At 38.7% G+C, this 27,356-nt stretch overlaps 1 protein-coding gene across 1 annotated transcript in view; it reads left to right on the forward strand.

The window, feature by feature from the left end:
* The first annotated feature begins 8,979 nt into the window (after window positions 1–8,979).
* macrod2 (mono-ADP ribosylhydrolase 2) overlaps window positions 8,980–27,356 on the forward strand; it is a 409,617-nt gene continuing 391,240 nt past the window's right edge. The window contains exons 1-3 of the mRNA XM_084948980.1: window positions 8,980–9,207; window positions 15,212–15,313; window positions 17,080–17,193. Coding sequence (XP_084805106.1) covers window positions 9,171–9,207; window positions 15,212–15,313; window positions 17,080–17,193 — 253 coding nt within the window. The 5' untranslated portion in view covers window positions 8,980–9,170. The remainder of the gene's footprint in view (window positions 9,208–15,211; window positions 15,314–17,079; window positions 17,194–27,356) is intronic.

Here is a 27,356-nt window from a genome sequence, read left to right on the forward strand (position 1 = left end):
GAGTTTCCTGGGGAGGTTGAGGAAAGAATGGGATGTCCATCTTGAACATTTTCTGCTGAGCCTGTCAGGCAGCTGATAATTAAACCACCGAGAGAAGCATTCAGTTCTTGCCTCACTGTGAAGAATGACTCAGTGTTGCTGTAGACACAGACAATTACAGCATCCGTGACTACAATTAGCTCTTTAAATTTCCAGGCCAGGAACTCTCCAGTCATTTTCCTCTTCCCTCTTTCTTCTTGGTCGACACAAGAACTGCAATGTAAAAAAAAATATGCTCCATGCACATGTTGAACGTTTGCAAAGATTGTTGCTGAGACAAAACTAATACTGTCTGAAGAAACGAAAAATCGTTAAAAAAAAATTCACCATAAATGTAGCAAAACTATTTTTATTTAAATCAAATTAGTTACACTTATTCTGTGCTTTGCCATAAGACCCATTCATTACTGACACAGACTTTTATATTTACGGCGCAGCAGAAGTTCTAGAGTTGGACCAAAATGAAGCACATTCTCTAATCATAATGTGAACTGTAATGTTATTTGCTTTGGATCACGTTAACAGAGATGAAAGAGTGCTGCTGACCAATTAATGGAAAGAGGGCTGGGGCCAGGGTGCACAGTGCCAAAGAGGGGCCATTCAGGCTTTAGGGGGTTGCTTTAGTATTGCATACCATCAAATCTCTGTGGAAACTTCTGCTAGCTGTTGTTAATGGTGTGCAGAGGGAAAAGGCCAGTAAATCTCATTTTAATAGACATGAGATCTGCCATGACCACACAGACTGGAGATAAGATTCATCTGATGCCTTCTCCACTTCGTTATCTTGACCCAGGTCACAAAGAACAGACTTTGTTAGTCTTTGAATCACGTTGTACTAGGTTTATCCAGAAGAGCAAAAATGGAACAGAAAGATAGTGAATTTGAGTTGTAGAAAAACAGCCCCGATGCAACAGTTCAATGAGACTTACATGTTTTGTATTCATTAAAGAAAAACACAAAGAAGCAAAAGTTTGAAATGCTTTGGCGCTATTGTACTGAAAGAAAAAAAGAAAATGTGGAGAAATAACTCAACTCTCTGTGAGCAGCATTCTCCTGGAAAGAAAAGCTTTGATACAAAGAAGTTTGGAAGCATCTTGTGTCCTTTTTTTAAAAAAAAACATCTGAGCATCTCTCCACGCTAAATCTAATCAGCATGAGTTCAGCCAGCGATCAAGATGAAATCCCTGCTGCTCTGAGTAGGCAGAAAGCAGGCGGGTTCTGGTATGAAGAGACATGCTGGATATGGGTTTTATTAAATAAAGTAAAATAAACAGTCATAGTCATTGCAACATATTTTTCTAAAGTTACAACCCACAAGAATTCTGCATGAAAAGAACACTTGCAGTGTGATGCTTATTTAATCCAACCTCGAAACCATGCAAGGGATGAGGGCTGTGCACATTACCACTCAGCAAACAGCTCACATAATCATTCTAGTTACATTTTTAATCAGGACTAACTCAGGAGCAAAAGCAAGTGGAAAAAAAGTTAATTAGGTGATTCAAATTTATAATTCTGAGATACTTTGAGATATATTATATGTATAAAAGCTAGTGTATTGCTGCAAACGGGATAGTTTTATAAATGGGGCTTAATAAGCGATCTGCATGTTCTTCATTAGGGAGAGGCAATGAGTAAAAATGAAAATCTTGGCAACATTTTACAATTTTTCTATTCCTTTAATCAGCTCTCTGGAAAGTTACAAGAAAAGAATCTACAGCTACTTGAATTACTGACGTGAAATGTATGCCAGCTAGTCAAGTTGAGGTTTACATCCATGTTTGCCCAAATCTGTGTAATACACTGTATGACATGGAAGAAATTAAATAGGCAGCCTTTAAAAATTACTGTCACCTACTTAGTTTCTGAAGAAATCTGAAATATAATCAAAGTCTCTTCCTCTGTTCCTGAGCACACTGTCCTGGTATTGAACACTGGCTAGAAAAGTGGGGCTTTTTTGTTGTTCTGGGTTTTGTTTTGTTTTTTGTCTGTCTTTTTTTTTTTTTTCTTTGTATGTTTCTTTTGCATAATGATGTAATACAAACTTTTGACATTTGGATGTGAAATGTCATTACTTTTTCATTTATTCTTTTAGACATTTATGTGGAATGTTGTCATAATTTAGTCCACAAAAACTTGATTTTATTGCCGAAAATTTGCTTTGTGAGGTCACAGCAACCTTTGGCAACCAAAATCTAATCGTATGCCACGGAGCTGAAGTTAAAGTTCGTGGAAAATTTGAAGAAACTCCCTCTGAGCAAGTGTTTTGGTGAAAACTCTCATGGCTCTTTTTAACCTTTCCATCAATAGTGGGAACTTTCCCAATAAATGGAAGCAAGCACTGTTGAGTCCAATTTTTAATTCAGGCACAGCTGGTTAGATAGGCAATTATAGGTCAGGGTTCTACCTATATATTTCCAAAATGGTGTAGAAAATTTTACAGCTAAATATTTAATGAATTACATTGAGTCAAATAATAGTCTGCATCAACTACAGTTTGATTTTCAGCCTCATTATTCCACAGAGACTGCACATGCTTTTTTACTAAACAACTTAACTCATCAGTATACAAAGGTGATGTAGGAGCTGTCTATCTCGACATTAAAAAGGCAACTGATACATTAAATCAGCACATTCTTATCCTCAGACTTTCTAAGGTTACATAACCTGACAAAACCTTAGAACTGCTTAAATCTTATCTTTCTTATTGGGAAATATGTGTTATTAATGAAAAATGAATCTTTTCTAATCTCTAAGGCAGGTGTTCCACAAGGACCTGTTCTCGGCACACTTCTTTTTTATACTAATCAGGCATAACATTAGAACTACCAACTAATATTGTGTTGGTTTCCCTTTTAATGCCAAAACAGTCCCAAATGGTTGTGGGACTGACACCACTAGATCCCCGAAGGTGTGCTTATAGTATCTGGAATCAAAATGTCCTTTAAGTTGTGAAGTGGGGCCTCAATGGATCAAACTTGTTTGTCCAGTGCATTCCAGAGATGCTTGGTTAAATTGAGATCTGGGGGATTTGGGGCCAAGTCAACATCTCAAATTTATTGTGCTCTTCAAACCATTTCTGAACTACTGGACTGTTTTTACTTTGTGGCAGGGTGCATAATACTTCTAAAAGAGGCTACCGTCATCAGGAAATACCATTTCCATGAAAGGGTTTATGTGGTCTGCGACATTGCTTAGGTAGGTGATGTGTGCCAAAGTAACAGGACCCAATGTTTCCCAGCAGAACATTGCCCAAAGCATCACATTGCTCCGCTACCTTGTCTTCTTCCCGTGGAGCATCCTAGTGTCAGATGTTCCCCAGTGAAGTGACGCACACACACCTGGCCCTCCATGTAGTGTAAAATAAAATGGGATTCATCAGATCATACCTCGGTAGTCCAGTTCTGATGGACAGGGTCACCCTGGGCACCCTGACTGGTCAATGTCTGTGCAGCACCATATGCCACAAAGAGCAATAGCTGTTCTGACAGCTATCTCAATCGGCATTACATTTTTCGATCATTTGAGCTGCAGTAGCTTGTCTGTTGGACTGGACCAAACAGGTCAGCCTTTGCCTCCAACTTGCACCAATGAGCTTTGGCAACCCATGACCCTGGTTCACCATCATTCATTTTTTATTTTTTTTTATAGATACTGACCACTGCGGACAGGGAATACCCCCACAAGAGCTGCTCTCATCCAGTCATCTAGCCATCACAATTTGGTCCTTGCCAAGCTCACTCCAGTGTCACGGCTGCCTGGGCAGACGTGTGGAGTGTAGAGAAATTGTACCCAAGTGCAGACACTGTGAACGAACTTTTATTTGCAGTGGGGACAGAAAACAAACAAAAGCGGAACATGACAAAAACTACACTAAACAAAGACCTAAACGAGGAGGCAGCTACAAAAGTAATATAAAGGAATCAAAAACCTGAGAGAAGACGTAGAACACGGCACATGAATGGCTTGGATGAAGAACATGGAGAAAGGACATGAATGATATGCAAACAATCTGACAACAAACAGAGGAAGACAAAGGGCCTAAATACACAGGGAAATAATGAGGGAATGGGAAACAGGATGGAAACACACCTGGGAGAAATCAAACATGACTAGACAAAGGGGAAGCAAAACTAAAAACATTAACAAAGGACACAGGACTATCAAAGTAAAGCAGGAAACATAACAAAGGCACAGAGACACGGACTTTACTCTGACACAAGGAGACAGAGGGAACATGGATCACAGGTAAAGCACAGAAATCAAGAGACTAGAAATTCTACATAATAATGAAAGCAAATCCTATTAATAATACAAAACACTGGGTCACCGACCCACGACCATGAGATCCAGTCTTTATGATTGCCTATTTTTCCATGATGTTATGCCTCTAGGTGTATAGGAATGATTTTCCACTGTCATGCTTTAGTAGGTTTTCAAATATATGCAGATGATAAAGTGATATATCAGGAAAAAAAATGCCTTGTCTGTCTTCTTGCAACTGTTTTATCATTTGCATTGCTTGGTAGCATAGCTTGAAAAGTGTTGTCTTACACTGAACATCAAGGAAACTGTGTCAGTTTGCTTTCCCTCCAGGGCTCACTGCTTAAAAGAGGTCTATGAGCCTACTAGCACATTGAGGCAACTGTTGTGATTTGGCAATTTATAAATAAAATTGAATTGAATTGAACTAAAGGTGAATTTATAGATTATTGGGCAATTAAAAAAACAGGATTCAAGTAAAAAATCATGATCTCATTTTAGAATTCAAAATTGGAAAAACATATTGAAAAGGTGACCAAAGTAGCAAAAACAAACATACATTTAAAACTTTTAGAGACAGTTTATCGTTTCATTACTCTTAAGTCTCAGCTGATGAAATATAATCCAATAAATAAAAATTTGGATAAAAAATCTATAAGGGTGCACCATTGCAATGTGCTCAAGAAACTAAAATTGTGAAGTTTTGACAGTTTATCACATTTACTAGTCTAAAGTTAATATATAAATATTTATATAATATTTGTCACTGATTCTGTTAATAATTTGTATGAACAGAATTTCTAGCCAAGTGGTGGAAGGCTCAGAATCTTGTCTCTGCTTTTTGTAGATAATGTTGTTCTGCTGGCTTCATCAGGTAGTGGACTCCAGCTTGCAATGTTGCAGTTCCCAGCTGAGTGTAAAGTGGTGCGAATGAGAATCAGCACCTCCAAATCTGAGGCCATGGTCCTCGCAAAAGGAAAAGTCCGGAAAAGGATGGAGAACCCAATACAGGTTAGGGACGAATTGATCCCCAAAGTGGAGGAGTTTAAGTATCTCGGGGTCTTATTTACGAGTGATGGGAGAAGGGAGCGGGAGATCGTGAGACAGATTGGTACTGCAGCTGCAGTGATGTGGATGCTGTACCGGTCTATCATGTCGAACAGAGTGCTGAGTGTAAAAGTGAAGCTCTCAATTTACTGGTCAATCTACGTCACTCCCCTTCCCAATGGTTACAAGCTCTGGGTAGTGACTGAAAAGAACAAGATCACAGATACTAGCGCCGGTAATGATCTTTCTCTGAAGGGTGCCTGGTCTCTTCCTTGGAGATAGGGTAAGGAATTTGGCCATCCAGGAGGGCCTCAAAGTAAGGAGCCAGTTGAGGTTGTTCGGGCATCTGACAGGGATCCCTCCTAGGGTGGGGTGTTCTGGGCACGTGCCTGGGATGAGACCCCAGGGCAGACCCAGGACATGATGGAGAGACTAAATCTCTCTGCTGAACTGGGAACGCCTTGGTGTTCCCCCAGACAAGCTAGAGGAAGTAGCTGGGGAGAGGGAGGTCTGAGCTTCTCTGCTAGGCTGTTGCCCCCGCGAACCAGCCCTTGATAAGCAGGAGAAAATGGATAGATGGTTCCATAAGTGTTCAGGGACCATATGGCTCCTCTTAAAGTTCTGGGTTCAGCAACATGCAGAACAGATCTTAGACACCTGATTAAGACTAAACAATCAAGGTCCTACATAAATATATACCTACAGTACATAGAAGTTTTTTGTTTCAGATGAGCAGAGACAATCATAACACATAATAGTTAATATGGTCAGACAAATGCTTGATTGATCAGGTAGGATGGAGAAGAAAAAAAAGCCAATACATGCATTATTTATGTAGTCTAGGGACACATTAAGACATTATCTAAGGCTTTCAGAGCTGTGTCCTGTAACCCTGTTAAAGTCACTTGCAAGATATGGAAATTTATGGAAAAACACCAGATAAGGGAAGGCATCTAGAAAAAGCTTCAGTGGGCCAGCTGCACAGAGACTAGGCTTAAACCTTGTTTTCCGCCGGAGATCCCACTGAAGTTGAAATATTTTGTCTACACTGACTGATTGATCTGTGACAGTGAAAACACTAATTATTGTATTAAGTAATTATGTGTTTTATTATTAGGCATTGACTGAGAACAGATATGATGACATGATCCCTTCAGATAAAACAAATTAAAAAGTCACAAAAAACCTTCAAAGGGCATGTGGACATTGACATAAGAACACATTTAAACAATAATTACATAATTGCATACTTATAATTACTATAGCCTTTAGGCTCACTTTAAGTCAGGTATAATTTTGTGCATTTCTCTGTAGATAATTGCATTATTTTACTGTTGTCATAAGTGGGATATGACATATATAGCCAAAAACAGATCAGACGATGCAATGTTCTTGCCAGTGACTTGTAGGTACAGCCTCCGGCTTAATCTTCTTGTGCTGTAACCATGACAATAACAATAGCCTACGCAAACTTACAAATATAGATCCTCCTCTTTTGGGAGTATACAGATTGCCCTAAAGAATCAACTCTTCACTGTGGCCAGCAAGCCAAGACTTATCTTGTTGCTCTTTGCAGAATCATGTCCTCGCTGTAGCCAAGACAGTCAACATTTATCTTTCTGCTGCTCACCAGACATGCAGACATGTTGTCTGAATTACTGCTCCCTATTACGCAAACTATAACACATTAGTTAAGTAATACATACAGTATGTAACTAATTTAAATCGATTCCAGTTTTTTAAAAAGTCCAGACAATGGTATTTTTGTTGATTTCTAATTCATCACCCTATTAGAAAAAGAGAAGACATTACCATCATCGCAATCAAACTCAAGAAAGCCATGCAAACAACATTAAATAACACTTTCATCTACTTTGGCTGATTAAATATCTACTTAGGCTAGAGCTCTGTTTTGAAAAATATGCTGTCACAAATTTTCAAAGGAAACAAACAACGTTAGTTATTCCAACATGACAGACACAACAATTCTAAGAGTGAAATGAAGACCAGTGAACAATAAAATAAGATCCAAACAGATAACATAAGAAGAAAATGCGGATATAGGTACTTGAATGTGAATACTAGACCTATGTTATAGTTGGTTATATTTTAGTATAATAGATATATTATATTGGGTATCGTGTAAACAGACGCTATGTTTTAAAGAGTGTATAAGAGCTTTTGAACCTGAATATTTACTCTAAAGTCCAAAATCAGTCCTGCTGGCTAAAATGTAGCAAGGTTGACACCCAGTGGTTTGATCCGAACATTACAGCCGTAAACCCGCAATCTCCGCCTTATTCAAATACAATATTTGTTCGAATACAGGTCAGAGGCAAACACTTAAGTTTGCTATTCCCAGTGTGGATGGTGTTCAACAGTTGGGTAAATCCGTAATAGGCAGTGAGATTGGAAACTAATTAAAAAATTATGAGGAAATTACGCGTTTCTGTGCCAGATGTGAGAGCTGATTACTTTGTCTTAATTTCCTAAAAGGTGCACCAGCTCAGTGTGATAAAGATCATTAATTTGACTGCATTAAGAGGCGGCTGGCGAGCACGTTTAAAATAGACTATGAGCAAATTGTAAACCGTGATGGCGTCCATTTATGCTGCCCCTTTCTTTTATATTTTTCCTTCAGTTGAAATGACTGAACTGCATTTAATCTGGATGCGTTTCATCAAAAATGATGCTCAAAATGTTTGTTTGTTTTAAATATGGATAGGGATTATAGTTCAGATTGGATGAAAGAAATTTTCCACTATCGCATAATGTCAGTGGTTTTAGGAGCAGATGGGTCTGGACCAGACCATGGCTAATACAACAGATGACAGACGGTGGTCTCTGGAACCAGTCTCTCACATATGACAGCCTCACTTACTGGTTTGATCTGGTCTTTCCAGTCCTCTTCCATCTCTGTCCATTTGTATAAATATCATTTTTATCAGCCACAACTACAGCCAAATTATCACAAAAATCACCCAATGCTGTTAAGAATTACAAATAGATTGCACAATTGCATTGAGGCAACATTCCTTCCTCACACATTGCAAATAGTTGCTCCATCATGGATAATAACATGTCATAAGAATACTAGCAAAGGGAAGTTTAGTTAACATGATTAGAAAGGTCAAAAAGTCAAAAAGGCTGCTACTCATAAGCAACAACCCTTAACATTACTCTCAAAGTAATAACTACAGTGTTCCTTGGTTTTTATCAAGCTGTTTACATATAAAAGACAGGAGGTTATATCAGCCTACAGCCCATATTCATTGATTATTATGTTTTAATTATACTGGCTACTCCGTTTGTTTCCGGAGTGTGTTCAGAAATTAATTTCGAACTACCGTAATTATTATTAATAATAATAAAAACAAATGCATATTTCAGGTACAAAGTTGCAGGACTGTTTGCTTGCAGTAACTGAAAGTAAACTGCACTCTTTGCAGTGTGGCTGTAACTAGACTACCGCCTCACACGCCAGGAGGGTGAACCGCCGGAAACAACCTACCCTGCCTTCTCCGTGCGTGAACCTTACGTGATTGACGGATCAGCTGGACCAATCGCACGCCTACTTCCCCTTTCCCACGTTCCAATCACTTGCCCAGGACGCGTACACAGAAAATTTTACGGCGCAGTCACGGTAGGTTGAGCCGACTGAGGTCCATAGAAATTTGACAGCTTCACAGGTGAGACAACCGTCCAGAGGCTGTTTCACTTTAGCTTCCAGGTTTTTTTTTTCTCTCGGAACTCTATTCACTGTGAGCCTGGGGTTGCCACAGTCAAAAAACAACCATTCGAAGTCTAATCATTCCGGCAGCATGAGCAAAAAGAAAAAGGACTGGAAGACTGAAAAAGGTAAGGCTTGTTTTGGAAAGGGGGGGAGGTGGAATGAGGCTATCATCATCTCCATGGCAGACGGCGTGAATCTTTACCACGCCAGAAGACTGACAGACACTCTTTCTGTCTTGTCCGTGTGCTGCAGTAGTAGCCTACTTGTTTCCTAGACTGCTTGATAATCCCACAGGGCGGACTGTACAGATGTTGTAATGATGTTCCGCCTCCTGTTTGTGCCGCCGTAATGTATGTTTGACATTCGCAACAACGCTGCCGACACAGTGCTTGCTTATTAGCTTACATTTAAGGTGCTCACAGATCTTTCTCGAGTCTTCACGTACCTGTCAGAGTACCCCACCACCCCCAACTAACAGTTCCCGTCTCCCACCTGTATGATGCAGCAGCAGCAGCAGCAGCAGTTCGCTGAGTTGCAAACAGCATTCTCTGCACCTGAATGCCCTTGTAGGTATACAGCTCTCTTAGGAATTAGCGTGCATTAATATAAACCGTGCACTTATTCTTAAAGCCGACCACAGTTTGAAGCATACAACGATAGCAGGTTATTGTGAAACTTTTCTCTTTGACATACAGGACAGACCTGTTGTCTGACAAAGAGGCAGAGGCAGTAAGGGAGACTTCAGCACTTTGTGAAGTTTACTTGTGAGTTGTAGCTTTGTAACTCACAGCAGAGCTTTTTCGGGGTAAACTTCTTTCTTTTGGCTTAGCAGCTGTGGTTAGTGTGGCAGTCACTGGTTGCATTGCGTTTCTGCCACCTTAAAAACGAGCAAACAGCAACTAGACTGCAGCCACAATTATGCATGTCGATTGCACATGTATTTTCCCTGCTATGACATGCTTATAGAGAGAAGCAGTGCTACATAATGTCACATTAGGGGCAAATTTCCTTATCTGATCTAGCTCATTCAGTAAATGAAACCATGTTTTTTCTTTTTTGTTTTGCATTATATTGGTTGTCGGCTTTCAATTTGAATTATGCATTTGTTTTATGGTGCAGTTCAGTCTGTGTCTAAAGGATGTTTCTATAAATGCTTCCAGTTTGAGCAGGAAGCACCACAGAATGAATATCAATGTAAGTACTATTGTTAATCTACGTCAAATCCTTTTACTAGGAGATCATCGTAAGTCAAAACATGAAAGAAAGAAAAACCTTTTAAACTTAAGGATATTAACATTCTTATTTCTTAAAATGCTCCTTGACTTGGGCGAGTCTCTAGGCTTTGGGAAATCGTGCTATGTAATAACACCGAAGATGAAATAATTTCCCTCATTTTGACACTTTTAGTTTCTCTGGAAAGATCAGCCTTATTTCTGAAGCGGTTGAAAAGCTGATTTGCCACATTTACCAGAATTCTGACTAGTAAAACAAGGGAGATTTCTGAAAAAGAATGAACAACATATAGAAACATAACCGAGAAAATTCATGAATAAAAAGACAGCATATGCTGTTCAGGCTGCAGGTACTTGGATAATGCCAGTTTTTGTAGTTTTGCCTCTGTACGCCACGACACTGGAATTTAAATCAAACAGTCAATATATGCATTTAAAATTCAGACTTTCAACTTTAATTCAAGGGGCTTTGCATAATTTTTTTTGCATTAACTATTGAGGAAATACTGTTTCCAATGGCTCAAAAGTAATTGGACAACTGGCTGACAAAATGTTTCATGGTTAGATGAGGTCAGTTTGCTCATTGTTCCAGATAAAAGATATGGAGATTATTCCAAATCCTGAACTTGAATATGGTAACTTTTCACTGGAACTCTAAATGTGATGTCCAAAGTGATGTCAGCGGGAGTGAGGGAGGCCATCATTAGGCTGAAAACCCAAAAAATAAACCTATCAGAGAGACAGTAAAAACTTTTAGAGTGGCCAGATCAATCAAAAAGAATGAAAACACTAGCTCCGCCAGCTCAGCCACACCAAAAGGTCTGCGAGACCACAGAAGACTAAGTAGATGAATTCTTCTCTTAGTTAAGAAAAACGCTTCACATCATCTAGCAAAAACACTTTCAAGGAGGTTGGTGTATCATTACCACTGGTTACACTCATGAAGGGTTTGGCAGCAAATATCTAAAAGAGCCTGCACAGCTCTGATTAATTGGAAGAGAAAAGTCTGGAGAATGAAAGGATCTGCTCCAAATGCATAACCCTAACCCTGATCCAAAGCATAAAACATTATCCATTGAACATAAACGAGGCAATGTTATGTCATGGGCATGTGTGGTTGCCATTTCAACCATGGGCCTAGTGTTGATGATGTGACGGCTGATAGAAACAGAGGGATGAATTCTGAAGCGTAGTGGACTATACTCTCCGCTTAGGTTCAGCTAAATGCCGCAGGGCTGATCGGACAGCACTTCAGTGTGCAAAATGAACCAAAGCATACTGAAAAAGCCATGGAAGAGCTTTTCAAGGCAAGTATTCTACAACTGCCAAGCCAGTCACCTGGTCTCAACCCAGTAGAGCAAGCTTTTCAGTTAGTGAAGCACAAGGAAGGAAACACAGTATCTAGTTATGGCGATTGTCTTGAAGTATTTAAACCAGTCCTTATATTTCAAATTATGTCAGTTTGTCCCATCAGTTTTGAACCTCTGAAAATGAGGCCATATGCATAAAAATGAAATATGTTAAAGGTTGATGCATTTTTTTTGTTAAACACCTTCAATAAAGTTGAAAGTTTTCAATCACACCTTTTAAAACCACTGGAGGCAAAATTAGAAAAATTGCCCAAAACTCATTGATCTAATTGTAATATATGTTATATGTGTGCAGCACAGGTGACTTGCCCTTTCAGCCAGGAGTTTAGAAAACTATTCGGGCCCTTTGATTGATATGATACTATGTGAAATAATCTCATGACCTCTAACCCAATCTTTGGGATTCTGCAAAGGACAGCAACAAAGTGCTTCACTGTAGTCCAGAGAGCCTTTCTGTGTTCAACTCCAGAACTGCCTTTTTATTCATCCATGTAGAATAATAGCTGTTTTAGGAGTAACAGCAGTGGGCAAGAGGGAGAGAGAATACATCAGGGATACAACAGATATCCCCTATTGCTGCAAGGCCTTCAATGTAAGCCTGACCTCCTGTGATATTCTGTGTAATGATGATCCAAGGAAGCTTACATTTCTGACCAGAACATAGTCATCTCTTTTTCCCTGAATATGTAGGCTTTTATTTGTGCGACAGTCTCATAACCGATAGTGCCATTTAAAAAGAAACAATACAATGTTGATATGACATGCATTTTATTTGATCTGTTACAGAGGTGATTTCAAAGTCCACAGTGTAAACTAGGCTACTTATCTGGCAATGATTTCACAGTAGCACATAATTAGGATGATTTGCTTTTGCTTTCGCACAACAGCCCAATGCTGTCAACCAGTAGCAAGCAAAGGCTCTGTTGCAGTCAGAGCAGAAGCAGCAGAAGGTATTTGATATTAGACAATTATAATGTAGGTTGTTTTAAAAACAAACACATAAGCAGCACAAAGCACTGAGATTTCTCGTACATTGATTCGATAGCGCCTAGAATGAGTTTAAATGTAGTGAGATTTTAAGAAGTAAGTTCTTTGAAATAGTTTCTTGACAGACAAAGGGCAGGACAGTGTAGATATAGTTAGTATTTGTTGATGGGTTCTGTATTTCACTCACTGGCTGCAAAGGATTTTCATTCAGGTATTAAAAACAATCCTTCTGCTTAAAATGATGTTAGTTGGTCCAGTTAATTTTGAGTCTCTAAAAATGGGGGGATTGTGTAAAAAAATTGTTGTATTTCCTAAAGAATTAATGCAAAAAAATTGTGTTAAACCCTTCATATTAAAGCTGAAATCTGAACTTTGATCACATTTTGCTTGCCTGATTTAAAACGTATAGATAATTTAATTTAAACTTTATAGATAACTGGAAAACTTCTGGTCTTATTAGAAGAGATGACTTCATCTCACTTTGGATCGAGCAGGTTGCAATTCTAGAAATCTAAATTGTATAAATTTCCTGTGAGACCAACAAAGAACAAACCAAAAATCAGCAAAAAATAATGTAAATATAAAAATTCACAAAAAATCATTAATATAACTCTCTCGACCACATCAAGGAGTAAATTAATTAAATGTAGACTGTTGAACATTAAGTTTTTCTCTTCTAAATCTCTGTTTGTAAATGATTTATTAATTAATTGATCAACATTATTGATTTATTTCCCCTACAGAAGCCTGGATGCAGCAGGATAAATATGTTAGTTTAAATTAATCAGCACCCTTAAGTCATACTAACTGTCAGAAGCACAGGCTGAGGAGGAGGAGCAATCTTTCACGCTAGCTTAGTTTAATCAAGCAGCTGATAAGCCAAAGTGCAAAGATCTAGAAAAGTTCTAATTCATTTGAAAGTGAAAAACACAAAAAAACCTGTTTTCCTTTTTGTTTCTTGCTCTTTTTCAGAGTTTCTATTGATTTCATTAATGAAATGATAACCATTACAGGAAAAAGATATTCCGAGTTGACCCACAGAGCTAACATGAAGAAAAGAAACTTTAATAAATGCTGATATATATTTAGGCTCTTTCTCTCATATTGATCTTTAAAGTTTAACTTCATGTGTTTACTAGCTCCAAACCATCAACAGTCTTGCAGGAATAGGGTCGATTAGACTCAGTTCCTACAAGACTATTGATGGGTCTAATGTACCCCATTCCAACAACACTGTTCAAAGAAGTTTAACCATTGTTTTTTTAATACGATCAGTTTATCTTTATTAACAGGCTACATATCACAGGCTTTTAAGGTGGTTGTAATTAAACCACATGAGTTACTACTTGGCTCAGGCAGGATTTATACCTTTCATTTTATTTTGAAAAATTCTTGAATGAGTAGTTGTAAAACAGGTTGTTGATCCCCTGCAGAGGAATGGTTTGTTTGAACTTGCAGCCACTGTTGGTATTAAAGAAAATGAGTTGCAGTTGTTTAATGTAAATCATTTTGCTATGTAGATGATCTCCAGCTTTATTTATCAATATAGCCAGATGAGATTTATTACTATGAGACTGATCTGTTGTACTTGATTATTATCAGGTCACTCTAAAAACACTGTGAAAAGTTGCTCCAGAACACTGCATTAGAGTACTAACAGGGGGGGATAAAGAGACGCTGTATTTCTCCCTCTTGCACTGAACATTTTTTCTATTTTTAGTTCCTTTCACTTTCTTTTCTCCGTCTACTCCTTGCTTCCTCCCCTCACCCCTAACGGGTCACAGCAGAACGCTGGCCCTCTTTGAGCCTGCTTCTTTTCTTGTTAAAAGGGAGTTTTTCCTTACCACTATCACTATGAAGTGCTTGCTCACAGAGGACTGTCTGATTTTTAGGGGTTTCTCTAGAAGATCATCGGGTTCTGGGGCAATATATTAAGTTCAGTTCAATTGAAAGTTCACTGTGGTTGAGTACAGAGGCAAAATTACAAAAATTGTTTAACTTTTCAAATATTTATACACCTTGACTGTATTTTCAATGACCTGTAAGTCATATAAGAGTTTGTGCAGAGAAAAAGCAACACAGAGCTTTGAAGAGGGAGGACTAAAAGCTTGGACTCATGCACGAAGCCTGCACTAAAATAATGCTTGTCTGACAGGCGTGTGGTGTCCACAACTGCCAGTTTAAAGCCATAAGCGATGGCTAAACACCCTCCATCACAATGCTACTGATGAAGGGTCTGTCTCATGACAGGTCCAACTAACTTGTGGAGGAGAAGTTCCACATTCGCATCAAGGCCTGAAACTATTACTGATATGGGTGGGGGCCTTCAGTAAAGCAAGAGCACTTTTCTATGACTTTGGTTAAGAGAAGAAAAAAAACTATATTAAGTTAAAGTGAAGGAAGGATGTTTGTGATTTTTAACATAAATCAATACTGCACCTATTTGTGCAAGGACTACATTTTTGGCCTGTTTTTATCAGTTATTTTTTTAGTAAAACTGTTTTTATTTTCTCTCACGTGTATGCAACTTGTCTTCACAGAGAGACTGCTCCATCTAAGTTTGGATGACAGGCGCAAGGAGTATCGTCGTCAAGATTTCATTTCTCTGGACAAGATACTAACCTGGAGAGAGAAAAACAGATGTAAGTGAGGGAGTGTGCCATTTGGGATGCTGAAGTGTTTCTAAGTGTGTGGTCGTACACATTGTGGTCATTTTTACAGGTCAATCAGAAGCCAGGAGTGCTGTTTGTCAGAAAAGCTGGGTCAGCACAAGTACAATTAATTTAAGCTAAAAATTTAAGCTGAACAGATGTATTTTCATAATTTCACTTATCTAAAATATATGTATTATCTATCTTTTTTATTTGTTGCCCATTTCAAAACCTAAATGAGAAACTGGTGTTGGATTATATAGCTGTAACAAAATTAACCCTAGACAATGGCTGTGCTACATGAACATTAATCAATTGAAAGAGACATTTGTAAACAACAGTATGTTACTTAGTCTTTTATCTCAAACTGTGGACTACTGCTCTTTATTGATAGCTGAAACTTTGGTGCTCTGTCACTTGCTGAACAGAGCAGAGGCAGAAAGACAACGTTGTGCAAGAACTTGTTGCAAAATAGTGATGTCACAGACCCCTTTCCTTTAAAAAACTGTTGCTAAAAGGGTGTGAATGGTTTCTTAATCTGGCCAAAAAGGTAAAGTGAAATGGTGGGGTTACAGCTGTGAGTAAGAAGGATGCCAAAATGGAAATGCATTGTAGCACACCTTTATTGCTTCCATAGCAATTGAGAGAGTAAGGATCAGCCAGCGACTGCTAATCAAATGCAATTTAGTGGGTGATCATCACATGTTTAGACAGCTCTATAAAAACAGACGTTTTGGCTTAATTCCCTGTTCTTAGCTGACAGAAGTGGCAACCAGTGTGGTCTTCTGCTGCTGCTTAAAAATTTTAAGTGTTGCGTTGTCAAAGATACTTATCTGCATACCTTAATTACTACAATTGGTCATTTAAGTTGCTGTTACTTCTGGACTGATTTTCTCTTTTCCTGACAGTTCTTTGTAAGATTCTGTTCAGAGTCTTTCCCATCCTGATGCTCAGTTTTAACTTTAGCAGGTTGTCTCAACCATCTCTACATGCAGAATTTTATCTAGTTTCTGAGTGGCTAATTAGATAGTTACATTAACAAACAGTTAAACAGGTATACCTAAAAAATTGTCCAGTGAAGTGTATTTCCCTATATTCAGTTACTTGGACAGGAATTGTATTGATTTAAAGTTGGAATTAGTGTATTTAATTAACATTACAATTCACAAAGCATGTCAAAATATGATGTAAAATAGAGATGCAAGTGAAAGATTATGAGAAAGAATTTTTTAATTGTGAAACAGCGTGATTACCCTGTAATAGTGTCAGAAATAATAAGCAGAACTCATTTAGATTCAGAAAGCTGAATTATATTTTCTTAATGTATGAAGCTACCTTCAAATGGCACATTTAAAAAAATAAGCCATTTGTTATGTAAAAAAAAGTCATTTTAAAGTTGAAGATAAGAGTTAATGGAAGGCTTAATATGTTAATATTATAAATCGACCTGTCATTCAGTATGTGACTGTGTATGCTGTATGTGAAGCAAGAAGCAAAACTCATTGCTAATAAAAACCAACACATCTGCATCAAAGAAAGCTGTTGATTTTTACTATTAATAGACACTGTGGAATGGTTACTTGTCTTGCTTGTCCACTGTACTTAACTGGTTCACAACAAAAATCAATACTACACACTGCATCACACAAGTATTTTTAGACAGCTTCTACAAATAGAATAAAAATGTGAGTATTGATGTATAGGACACTGGAATCATTGACAAAGTGATCCTTACAGTCTTTGTTTTCTTATTTCAGGTGATGACCAAGAAGATGGGAAGGAGGTGACAGGCGGAGGAGGGCTGAGTGATAAAGTATCTCTTTACAAAGGAGATATTACCGTCTTGGAGGTGGATGCCATAGTCAATGCTGGTAGGCACTCTGTTCTCTGACCTTTTAGAACAGGTGGATGGTGTTTGATGCCTGAAGGCTGTTAAGTTGTCCTTGGCTGCCCTCTGCTGTTAAGACTTGGGAAATACTGGTTGTTATGGCATTACACAGTGGTCAGCATGACTGAGACAAATGTTAAAGTACACATCTGCTCTCGCTGATCTGACTGTCCGAAAATTTAAATACAGTGCTGTTTAGACTTTAATTGCAGCTCATGGCCTTTCTCATGAAAGTGACAGACAAGGGTTCACGACCAGCTGCTTTTGGTGAGGTTTATCTGGTTTGTCAGTGATGCGACACAGATCTGTCAGTGATTATTCAGTGCTGCTGTTGGGGGAAACAACATAAACATCTTTCAAAGTGAGTGAAAAACCAGGATGAAGAAAGGTTAGCAGAAGTGTGTTTTTTTCATTATTGCATCACTGTTATATAATATTCTGCATTCTGTTCACAACCTACACACAGAGTTATAAGTGTGGAAGAATTGCTTTACCTGTTGCTAGAGCTGGGGTCCGTTCTTCGTACCTCGCTAAGTAAGTTAGCTGGATTTGATTGTTGACGATTTCGCGTGATCTTGGATCGTTCGGTTCTCCGAAGCTCATCCGGGACTTGCTGTCATAGCAACAGATCCGTAAGCGTAAACCTGCTTGGGAGCAGGCTTACTTTATGTAAACAGGATTAGATCGCGGCCACTCAGGTATGTCCGCTTCATTTATACGAAAGCAACACCGATATTTTTCCACTGTTTTTCCATAAATAAATATTATCAATGTAACTAAAGATAATGCAGTATTTGATTCTTTTATTGATTTCATACAGATACATACAGGTCATTTCCTAAAAAAAGGGAAATGTACTATTAATCATTCTATTTCATGTATTTGATTATTTCAGATGTAATTCATATTTTAGAGTAGTAATAGTAAATTACTTCGTGTAATCAAGATGAGAGACCACGGCTATAAAAGCGAAGGTGGATTTGGGAAGTCTGTCGCAGCCATGTCCTGTCCGTTTGTACGCGAGCAACCCATTGCGGAAGGTGCAAGATTGATAAGGAGAATTTTCAGAATTCAGCGTATATTGCGGGATAGACAGGATCCTTTAGCTCAGCGTGACAGTGTGCTCATAGAGAGATATCGATTTTCCCGTGAGGGTATTATTTACTTACCCAACTAGTTGACGAGGGGGTGCAGGACCACCACCTGTCTTTTTTTGCTCTGCCCTTTTCTTGGTTGCTGTTATAAACAAACAAACAGATTATTTCAGGGTCTCTTTTCAAGAGACTAAAAGCAATATAAGTGATAAATATTACCATTCTGTAGAATATTCTTATATTTCACTTTTACTTGTTCCCATGTTCTAGTGGGTCCTGTTGTGGCTCTAATGTGAAAGAGGATATAATGTAATATAATATAATATGATATAATGTAATATAATATAATAAATTTACCCTACCGCCTACTGGTGATGGCCAGAGGGGCCGATGGCGCGATATGGCAGCCTCGCTTCTGTCAGTCTGCCCCAGGGCAGCTGTGGCTACAACCGTAGCTTGCCTCCACCAGTGTGTGAATGTGAGAGTGAATGAATAGTGGCATTGTAAAGCGCTTTGGGTGCCTTGAAAAGCGCTATATAAATCCAATCCATTATTATTATTATTATTATTATTATTAAATTACTTACGAGTTTAATTTGTCAGCAACTTTCTGCCAGCCCTCTCTCCTTGCTTTTGCAGCCTTTGCAGTGTTCCCTTGCGTTTTAATTAAACTCTGAAACTCCTGAAATCCCTCAATCAAGAGTTCTTGCTCTGCTGCCGAAAAATACTGAGCGCGCTCCTTCGACATTTTCGCCGACCAATCAAAGGGTTGCCGATCAATGTTTCTACTATCGATGCGTAGCCCCTTTTAAGCCACCCAGTGATCTCACATTACTTCATCCAGCTGTACTAATCGTCAACAACAGGTGTGTTCGGAGAACCGGAATAGCGAGCTCAAAGTTGGCGCGATGATTTGATCTTGGATGTGTCATTTGATCTTGGATGTAGTAAGCGAGGTACGAAGAACGGACCCCTGATCCCAAGGAGAATCTTTCAGCTTAAAGTTGTGGTACCTCAATAACTGTGCAGGAGCAGAATATTAACATAGTATATATTGGATTTCTGCTGTTTCACAACTTTTCTTTTCTCACAAAGTGTTTGCAAACACGTTCATATTCTCATTAGAGTCTACTAGGCAGTGTTCACCTTGTGTGAAATTAGTGCCCTATAATTTATGCAAGATTAATAGATGTGAAAAACAGACTGCTCCATCGGATGAGGCTAATGAACTTAATGTATTATGTAAAAAGCCATGCTGATGAGGTTGGCATGGTGTCAGCATTATGTAAAAAGAGTACAACTGACATGAACCTTAATCTCATGGCTGTTGTGTCTGTTCATCAGCATGTTGACCTACAATGTATCACATGCATTATTATAGAGGTCAAATAGATTCTTCCGCTAGTTTTATTGTTGCATGTTATTTACTTTGGTGTTGTGACAGAATCAACTAATTTTGATACAATATATGAAAAAATATTAATATTCAACACTATGTTCGATACTATGGTGAGGAAAATGACCACAACATTGAGCTGTGTTTAAAGTTTGTTACTTTGAACTTTTACTAAAAGATAAAAACAATGATTATTCTTTTACATTAATGAAAGCTTATTGAGGTACTTATCTGTAACTAGTATCTCTGTTCAGTATACATACTTTGATATAGATAATCAATTGTTGCACTCAAAAATGATTCCTTGCCCTCATGAACATGCCACAATAACGTTGCATAAAATGCAGCCAAAATATTTAAAAAATAAAGGTGCGTTTGTTTAAATTATTAATCATTAAGGAAAACGTGCCTGCTGTAAAGTGAAAGTATGTTTCATTTGAACAGATGCCATTAAATTTAACATGTAAAACAAAAAACATGTAAAATTGACATGTAAACAAATTATTTAAAATCTGCATTTTTCCATACATATTTTTTGAGTATAATGCTATAAACATACTGTATATCACATACTCCTATGAAAGTCAGGAAACTTCTCTTTGCAATTTTACATAATTTTACTGTTTAAATTTGTTACATGTAAGTCTGTGGCCTCAAAATGAAGTATTTAGGTTATGGATAAAATGAGCAGTGCTTTGTGGCTGGATGCTTAGGGCACATGAGAAGAGAAAACAAGGTTCAGGATGCAACGTTGCAGGTTTTTGTTTTACACTGTTTAATGCTATTGCAGCAGAGGAAGGTTGTTTACTTCATCAGCTAATGCAGCCAGACATCCAGGCTGTGATTGAGCAACATGCTGGCTAGGAGGCAATTGATTCTGGTTAGCAGGCTGTCAGAGGTGCTCGAAAGGTCAAATGAATTGCTGAAGCCTTTTATAATTTTTAGGTCTCAGCATTTGGCCCTCTGTACCTCTATTCATACTGTCAAGCCACTCATCTTTGTACAGGTGGTAGCACTGATAAGAACACAGTGATGGACTTTACTGTCCAGTTTTGTTTACAGTGTGGGGCAGTTTTGCACAGTAGTTTGTTATGAATGGGAATTTTAATGTAAATGGAAAGTTCCAGTCCCAATGTTTTTGTCACTGGTAACAAAACATTTTACAGGATGACATTGTGCTATATAAATATTGCTGGCACACGATTTAGTTGATTAGGCTGCACATGCTCTTGGTCCTGTGGATCTTACCCAAATTTTTTGTGACTAACACAGTTCTGAGCAGGCATTGTGGATGTTGAGCAACGTGCACTGATAAGATCTTTTGGATAGCTTGTTCAACTTCTTGCCTTTCATCTATTCAATGGTTCCAATCTCTGGCCTGCAGTACTTCCATTTTCTCATGCTGTTTTTCACTTAGGCTTGGCACCAGCAGACTGCTGTGTGTGAATTGTGGGAGTTTTTGAAAGTATTACTCACAAGCTTAATAAACAGTCCGAATGACTTTTTCTCACCACGGTCCAACGTGATTTATAAATTGAGATATTACGAGTGCAAATTGTAGGTATATGTGGAGGTTGGCGTGAAGGAATACGTCTTTGTGACCCCATATTTATTTAGGCTACTAATTATGTCCTTTGGTCCATTTATTTGGCAGTTTAATATCCTGTTGTGCTGGGCTGTGATGTGATATGGAAGATACAGCTCATTATTTATTATGGCATACCTTAACTATTACTTTAAAACTGCATTAGCAATGTGTTCTCCAGGTTTGGCTCACTGGAATCACCAGTGGCAAAATTCTTGCGGTTCATTGCAGCGATCAGCTTGTTAAAGCTGACACATTTGTTTTAATTATGTTCCATTTTCATCCATTTCTTAGGGAAAAGACTTTACAACAAGATTTTGTCTCGACAGCAGCAGTATGCGGCTTATAAAATAAGAAATGTCCAGCTTGCCGTTACCTGTTATGGCTTCTTCCTATAGCTTTAAGAGGGTGTCAAGTTGCTTTATGTGCTCCATTAAAATTTAATTATTGGGCTCATTGAGTTTTTAATTCTTCTCTAATTCTGTTTAGCTGGAGGTTGCACAGGAGGCGCTTAAACTGTCACCCGTGTGCGAACCTGTGGGAGGTGGTGTCAGTTAAGTGCAGGGTTAGAGGGCAGAGTGGCTATAACATGACATGGTGAGTCAGGCTGCAGCATCTTGTCCCAGCAGATGTTGAGACTTAGCCCAGAGTATAGAATGACCCTGCTGTAAAAGTGATGTTAGACCACACTCATGCTTCTTGCAGTCCTCTCGGAAAACGTAATGAAAATGATAGGAATGGGTACAGATGCAGACATACCAGTTAAAAATAAAAATCACACAGTTTTCTAAAATAAAGTGAAACAGATGAAAGTGTTTAGGGTCAGGCATCCTCTATTTAACTGAGGAAGACCTTTGCTCTATTTCTCCCTATATATTGAAATGATCACAAGTATCAAATGTTTTGATATAATTTGATCGTTCCCATAGATCTCAATCAAGGCTGAAGGTTTAGTCACTGTTCCTAATGAGCCATTTAGGCAGTCTCTGTGACGGGAAGCACCTTGTGCTTTCGAACATCGGTTGTTTTTTATTGCCTTTTAAATAAAAATTTAGATCAATTGGGCATGCTCAGTAGTGCCACAAAGCATGATTGGATATAATTACGTCACTGTACCATGCAGTCCTCCTGTCTGGATGATATCATCTATGTTGCTTCACTTTCTGTTAGAGTTCTTCATGTTCTTATCCCAGGATGCTTTGTTAGTCCTCTAGTTTTATGCTGCCCTGATTCAAAGCACTTTGTGCCTGACTCTGGAAACCAACCGCATCACATAACTGGGCCTCCTCCGTGTATTTCATTGGGATTTTTTTGTTCATAATGTTTCTCTTTCTTCTTGTGTGAACACTTCTTTCATCTGCCCACAGCTGTCCAAAGAACATATTTCCTAAGAAGTGTTGTGGCTTGACAACATGCATTTTAGCAAACCCTAGTCTGGTTTTATATATGTATATACACACACACACACACACACACACACACACACACACACACACACACACACACACACACACACACACATACATATATGTATATATATATATATATATATGGTAAATGGCCTGTATTTATATAGCGCTTTACTAGTCCCTAAGGACCCCAAAGCGCTTTACATATCCAGTCATCCACCCATTCACACACACATTCACACACTGGTGATGGCAAGCTACATTGTAGCCACAGCCACCCTGGGGCGCACTGACAGAGGCGAGGCTGCCGGACACTGGCGCCACCAGGCCCTCTGACCACCACCAGTAGGCAACGGGTGAAGTGTCTTGCCCAAGGACACAACGACCGAGACTGTCCAAGCCGGGGCTCGAACTGGCAACCTTCCGATTACAAGGCGAACTCCCAACTCTTGAGCCACGATCGTACTATATATATATATATATATATATATATATAGTACAATTATTTGTATTTTTTTTACAAATAAATTGAGGCTGCTTTTATCAAGAAAGCAAAATGTGGTGTGACTGGAAACCATACAATTTTTTTGTGGTCATCTTGTTTATGTGTGTTTTCAAGATTTATAACTAACAACTGGCAAAGCTCTTTAGACTTATTTGTGAATAATAATCTCCTCAGACAACTCTTTAATCTTCTTTCTCTTGTTCATGTTGTTGTTGGTGCATGCAGTGAAACTAAGAGCACAGTGATTACTTTTCTCCTTTCAAAGAGGCTGAATGACTAATTATAAGATTGAAGACTCCTGTCAAAATAATTGAAGACAATAACCTGCTATGTCACTACAATGCAATTGCTTATCACTACGTCTAATGGTGATAAATAAGGTTTTTCCAATAATAGCATTCAGGCTATGTTTGAAGATCTTTTAAGACTAAAAATGAATTAAGTTCTTTCACTTGTTTTATTCTATGACAAACTGAAGGTTTGGAGGTAAACATGACAAAAGGGCTTTTAATTTCACCTCTGTGAGGATGGGGAGTTATGTCAGATGTGAACGGCACATTTGCTCGTGTATGACTGAGAGACACACGTCCTAAAATCTGGATTTGCTCAGATTTTGGCCCTGTACATTTCTAATCCTGTGTATTCCATTAGTATAAAGATTTGCTACCCAAATTTTTGTACTTAGTGCATTTTTCTTTCTTTTTTGTATAATAACTGTAGCGTGATCTTTTGTTTTTTCAAAAACTACCCAGCAATTTCTCTGATTGCTAATTCACTGACTACAGTAGACTGTGTAGACCATGGTTAAATTGATAGCAGGATGATGAATGGAAAGAGACCACTATCACAGTCAATCAAGCCTTGCTTCATAGAAAATTACAGGGTTCACTAAAAGTGGGTGTTAAATTTAAGGTATATAATTTATTTTGGTTTTAAATGGCAAACACAAGAAAATATCGGCCTTCTTTTTTTTCCGCTCTTGTCTTTCTGGATGGAGTTCACACGAGTGTCACCGCCCTCTCAGTTCAAAATGAGATAGCGAAGATAGCAGTGCAAAGTAAAAAGGACCATTCTTATCATGATGACTGTGGTAATTATGCATATGGGGTTGACTCCTAATCCATTACCTGCTGTAAACCTTCCCATCTTTCTGTATTGGATCATTTTTTTACAGGAGCCAATTTAATGTGCATAGAAAATCGAGTTATGAATGCCATAAAAAACCTGAATGGTTTGAAATGAGTTCAAGAAATTCAATTGGTATTCAGTTGTATGGGGCCACTTGTACTGCAGTCATCACAGATTTGATGAGAGCAGTGACCCTCGGAGGGCAGAATAGCATGATCCAGTAGAGATTGACTTTTATATATCTTTTTGATATGCTACCGCTTCAAACAGTGTTCGCCTATGGGATTTGCTTGGCACAAAGGCAGCGTTGTTTACATTCATGGTCATTCATTCATAATCTATGGTACAGAATCCTACATGTCCTGGTGTGGTCAATAGTGAATAGAATACAATGTTGTTCTGTGTTGAGAGCAAAGTAGTCTAGAGGTACAACACTTTCTTGTATAATGTTTTTTGAGCATATTGTGTGTGTGTGTGTTAGTTTTTCTTTTTTATCCTATATTTGAATTAAAATTAGGATAATCAGCAAATAAATGCATGAAAATGACAAATAGTAACATTTGCAAAATTTGAATCATCTGACATTATTGTCATGATAGGAAATTCAGCTGCCGCAGGCGAGGATATGTACGTTTTTATTTTAAAGAGTAAAGAAAGTCGTGGTTCAGGCTTGTCCTTCCCCCATTTATTGAAAACCTCAGTAGCTGCTGCAGCACTGCAACAATGCGCAATAATGGTGTGTAATGTCCAGAGAATATTATGTCCTTCTCTGGGGCAGAAGCTTTAATGGAGACCACAGCCTTATTTATTGGGGAATGACTCTGAATGCTCTGCTAATATTTTAGCCAACAAAGAAAGCGACTTTCCAGAATAAAATGGTGGCCTCTTTATTCTCTTGCTGAATTCTCAGTCTGTAGATAGACGATAAAATGACAGACATTTCACTGTTGCTCTTCCCAGCTAGGGTGCCTTTAAAGGTCAGGTTGTAATATATGTCTACATATTCTTCTTTTCCGCTTCATGAACTCCTTCTTTTACTGCAACTAATATATTGCGGGGACTCAACATCACTTTTATCAAAGTGAGGATTTTTTCCCCTCTTATATCGAATAGTTTGTCCCAGCTTATAAACCAGTATGGATACCTGACTGTGGCATAACATGCCAAACACTGGTGTGAAATGTACTATTCACCTTTTACTTTAGCATTTTCCTGTGACTGATAAAGCCTGAGGTATCTGGTTTTGTTTCCTGCTGCTGATGGATCTTGTCAGCGTAGACTCTTCATTAGATTTGGTGTCAGGCCATGGATGTGCTGCACAGCACACTCAGCCCCTGGAGAGTCTTGCTCAATAGGCCTATCTGTCTCTCTGCAGATTCACACCCTGTGCCATAACCTCCCTGAGTGATGCGGCCATGCTCACAGCAATATGACTGCAATTGGAGGTCTCTCGTTCTCTGTTTGTTGATGCACGCACATGCTTGTGCACACTCACAACCACACACACATTTGCAGCCTGTCTTTAAGGCACTTCAGAGGCTTTTTGGCCTACATCTGTTTCCTCGGCACAACCCATAATGATAACTACTACTTGCCTGATTGAACCTCAACCTTATCTTGATGTAAATGTAATGATTTATGTTTAAGGACTAGAGTTTAGACCCCAGAATGGAAAACATTCTCCACCATATGATTCTATAATAGTGCAAGTGCACACACACACATGCACAGTACATAGGAAACCATGGCAGAAGGGTGGTAACTTCTTGAACAAACTTGTGATTGTTGTGCTATCACACCAAGAATGAAAATCAATGCCTCTGGCTGAGAGAACTTGCTGCTCTGATGAACAGTGAAATGACTCCGGTGAGTGGGTTGCATCGGGCCCTGCACTAAAAGGTCCAGGTAATCGTATCACCTCTGAGTGAGGTGCGGCACAAGGACAGGGTTTTCCCTCACGTCATAAATGTAAACGTAATGTCGTAAATGTGAACTGAGGCGACAAACCAGCTGACGAGCTTCCCCTTCTCCCGATTTCAGCTCGATTTCTCCCCTGCTAGCATCCAGTGATGATCCGTGCATCCCTTCTGTAGCAGTGTTTGCTCATCATCGCTGTTCACCTGATCTCTGTGTGCCAACCTGGCCAAATAGAAATCATTTTTCATGAGGTGTTGCTAATGGAAAGTAATCATGGGAATCTGTGCTGTCAGTGTGTGTCCATCTCCCACTTAGAGAAATGTCTGCAATTGCTTGGGCCGCTAATGGTCTATGACTGTATTGAGCATTTGGGAGAATGAGCCTACCCTTTGTTCCCAGTCATACATTTTGTGACCCACCCACACTTGAAAACATAAAAGCCGCACATATCCGCACAAAGCGAAGACCGTGAAAGTGTGGATGGGATTTTTTGGAGACAGTTGCCAGTGCTCATGAGGAGACCTGTCATTCAGGTCAGGCCTACACTCATCTCCCCAGTGGAGAGGAAACTTCACTGAAAGTCATTGTAGGTCAGAAATGTTGCTTGCTTGTTGTTTGCTTTCTCGCCTTTCTTCCTAATCTGTTGTCTCTGTTCCTGGCTCTCATGAAACAAACCTCTCACAGTACCTTATGCCTTTTGCTGCACACATGCCAGATTTTGCCCACCAGGCCTAGGATTAGTCGACAGGGGCTGATAGGACCATGAAAATTGAAGATCTTTGAAAAATAGTAATAACAGTAGAGGTCACTTACTGAATACAGCAAAGCACTTATCTAGTAAAAAAAAACCTAATTGCCATTTTTATTTTTTGTTAAAAATAAAAAAGTACTCTAAGTGTTTTCATAAAAAACCAAATGCCGTGCTTTTTAAGTGGCTAGGTCGAACACGATGGTTACAAATGGCTCATATCCTATCCCTAAGCATACACTGTGAGAAAGACTGCCTGCCTGTGTGTGTGTGTGTTTATGTGGGGTAAGGAGATGAGCCTCTCAAGTGGATGAACTGACTCATTTTTAGCAGCACAAAGTTCAGTGTAACTGGTAACATTGAA

This window comes from Perissodus microlepis, chromosome 13 (genome assembly GCF_051167445.1).
Source record: "Perissodus microlepis isolate ML-2025 ecotype Zambia chromosome 13, ASM5116744v1, whole genome shotgun sequence".
In the NCBI taxonomy this organism is placed as follows: domain Eukaryota; kingdom Metazoa; phylum Chordata; class Actinopteri; order Cichliformes; family Cichlidae; genus Perissodus; species Perissodus microlepis.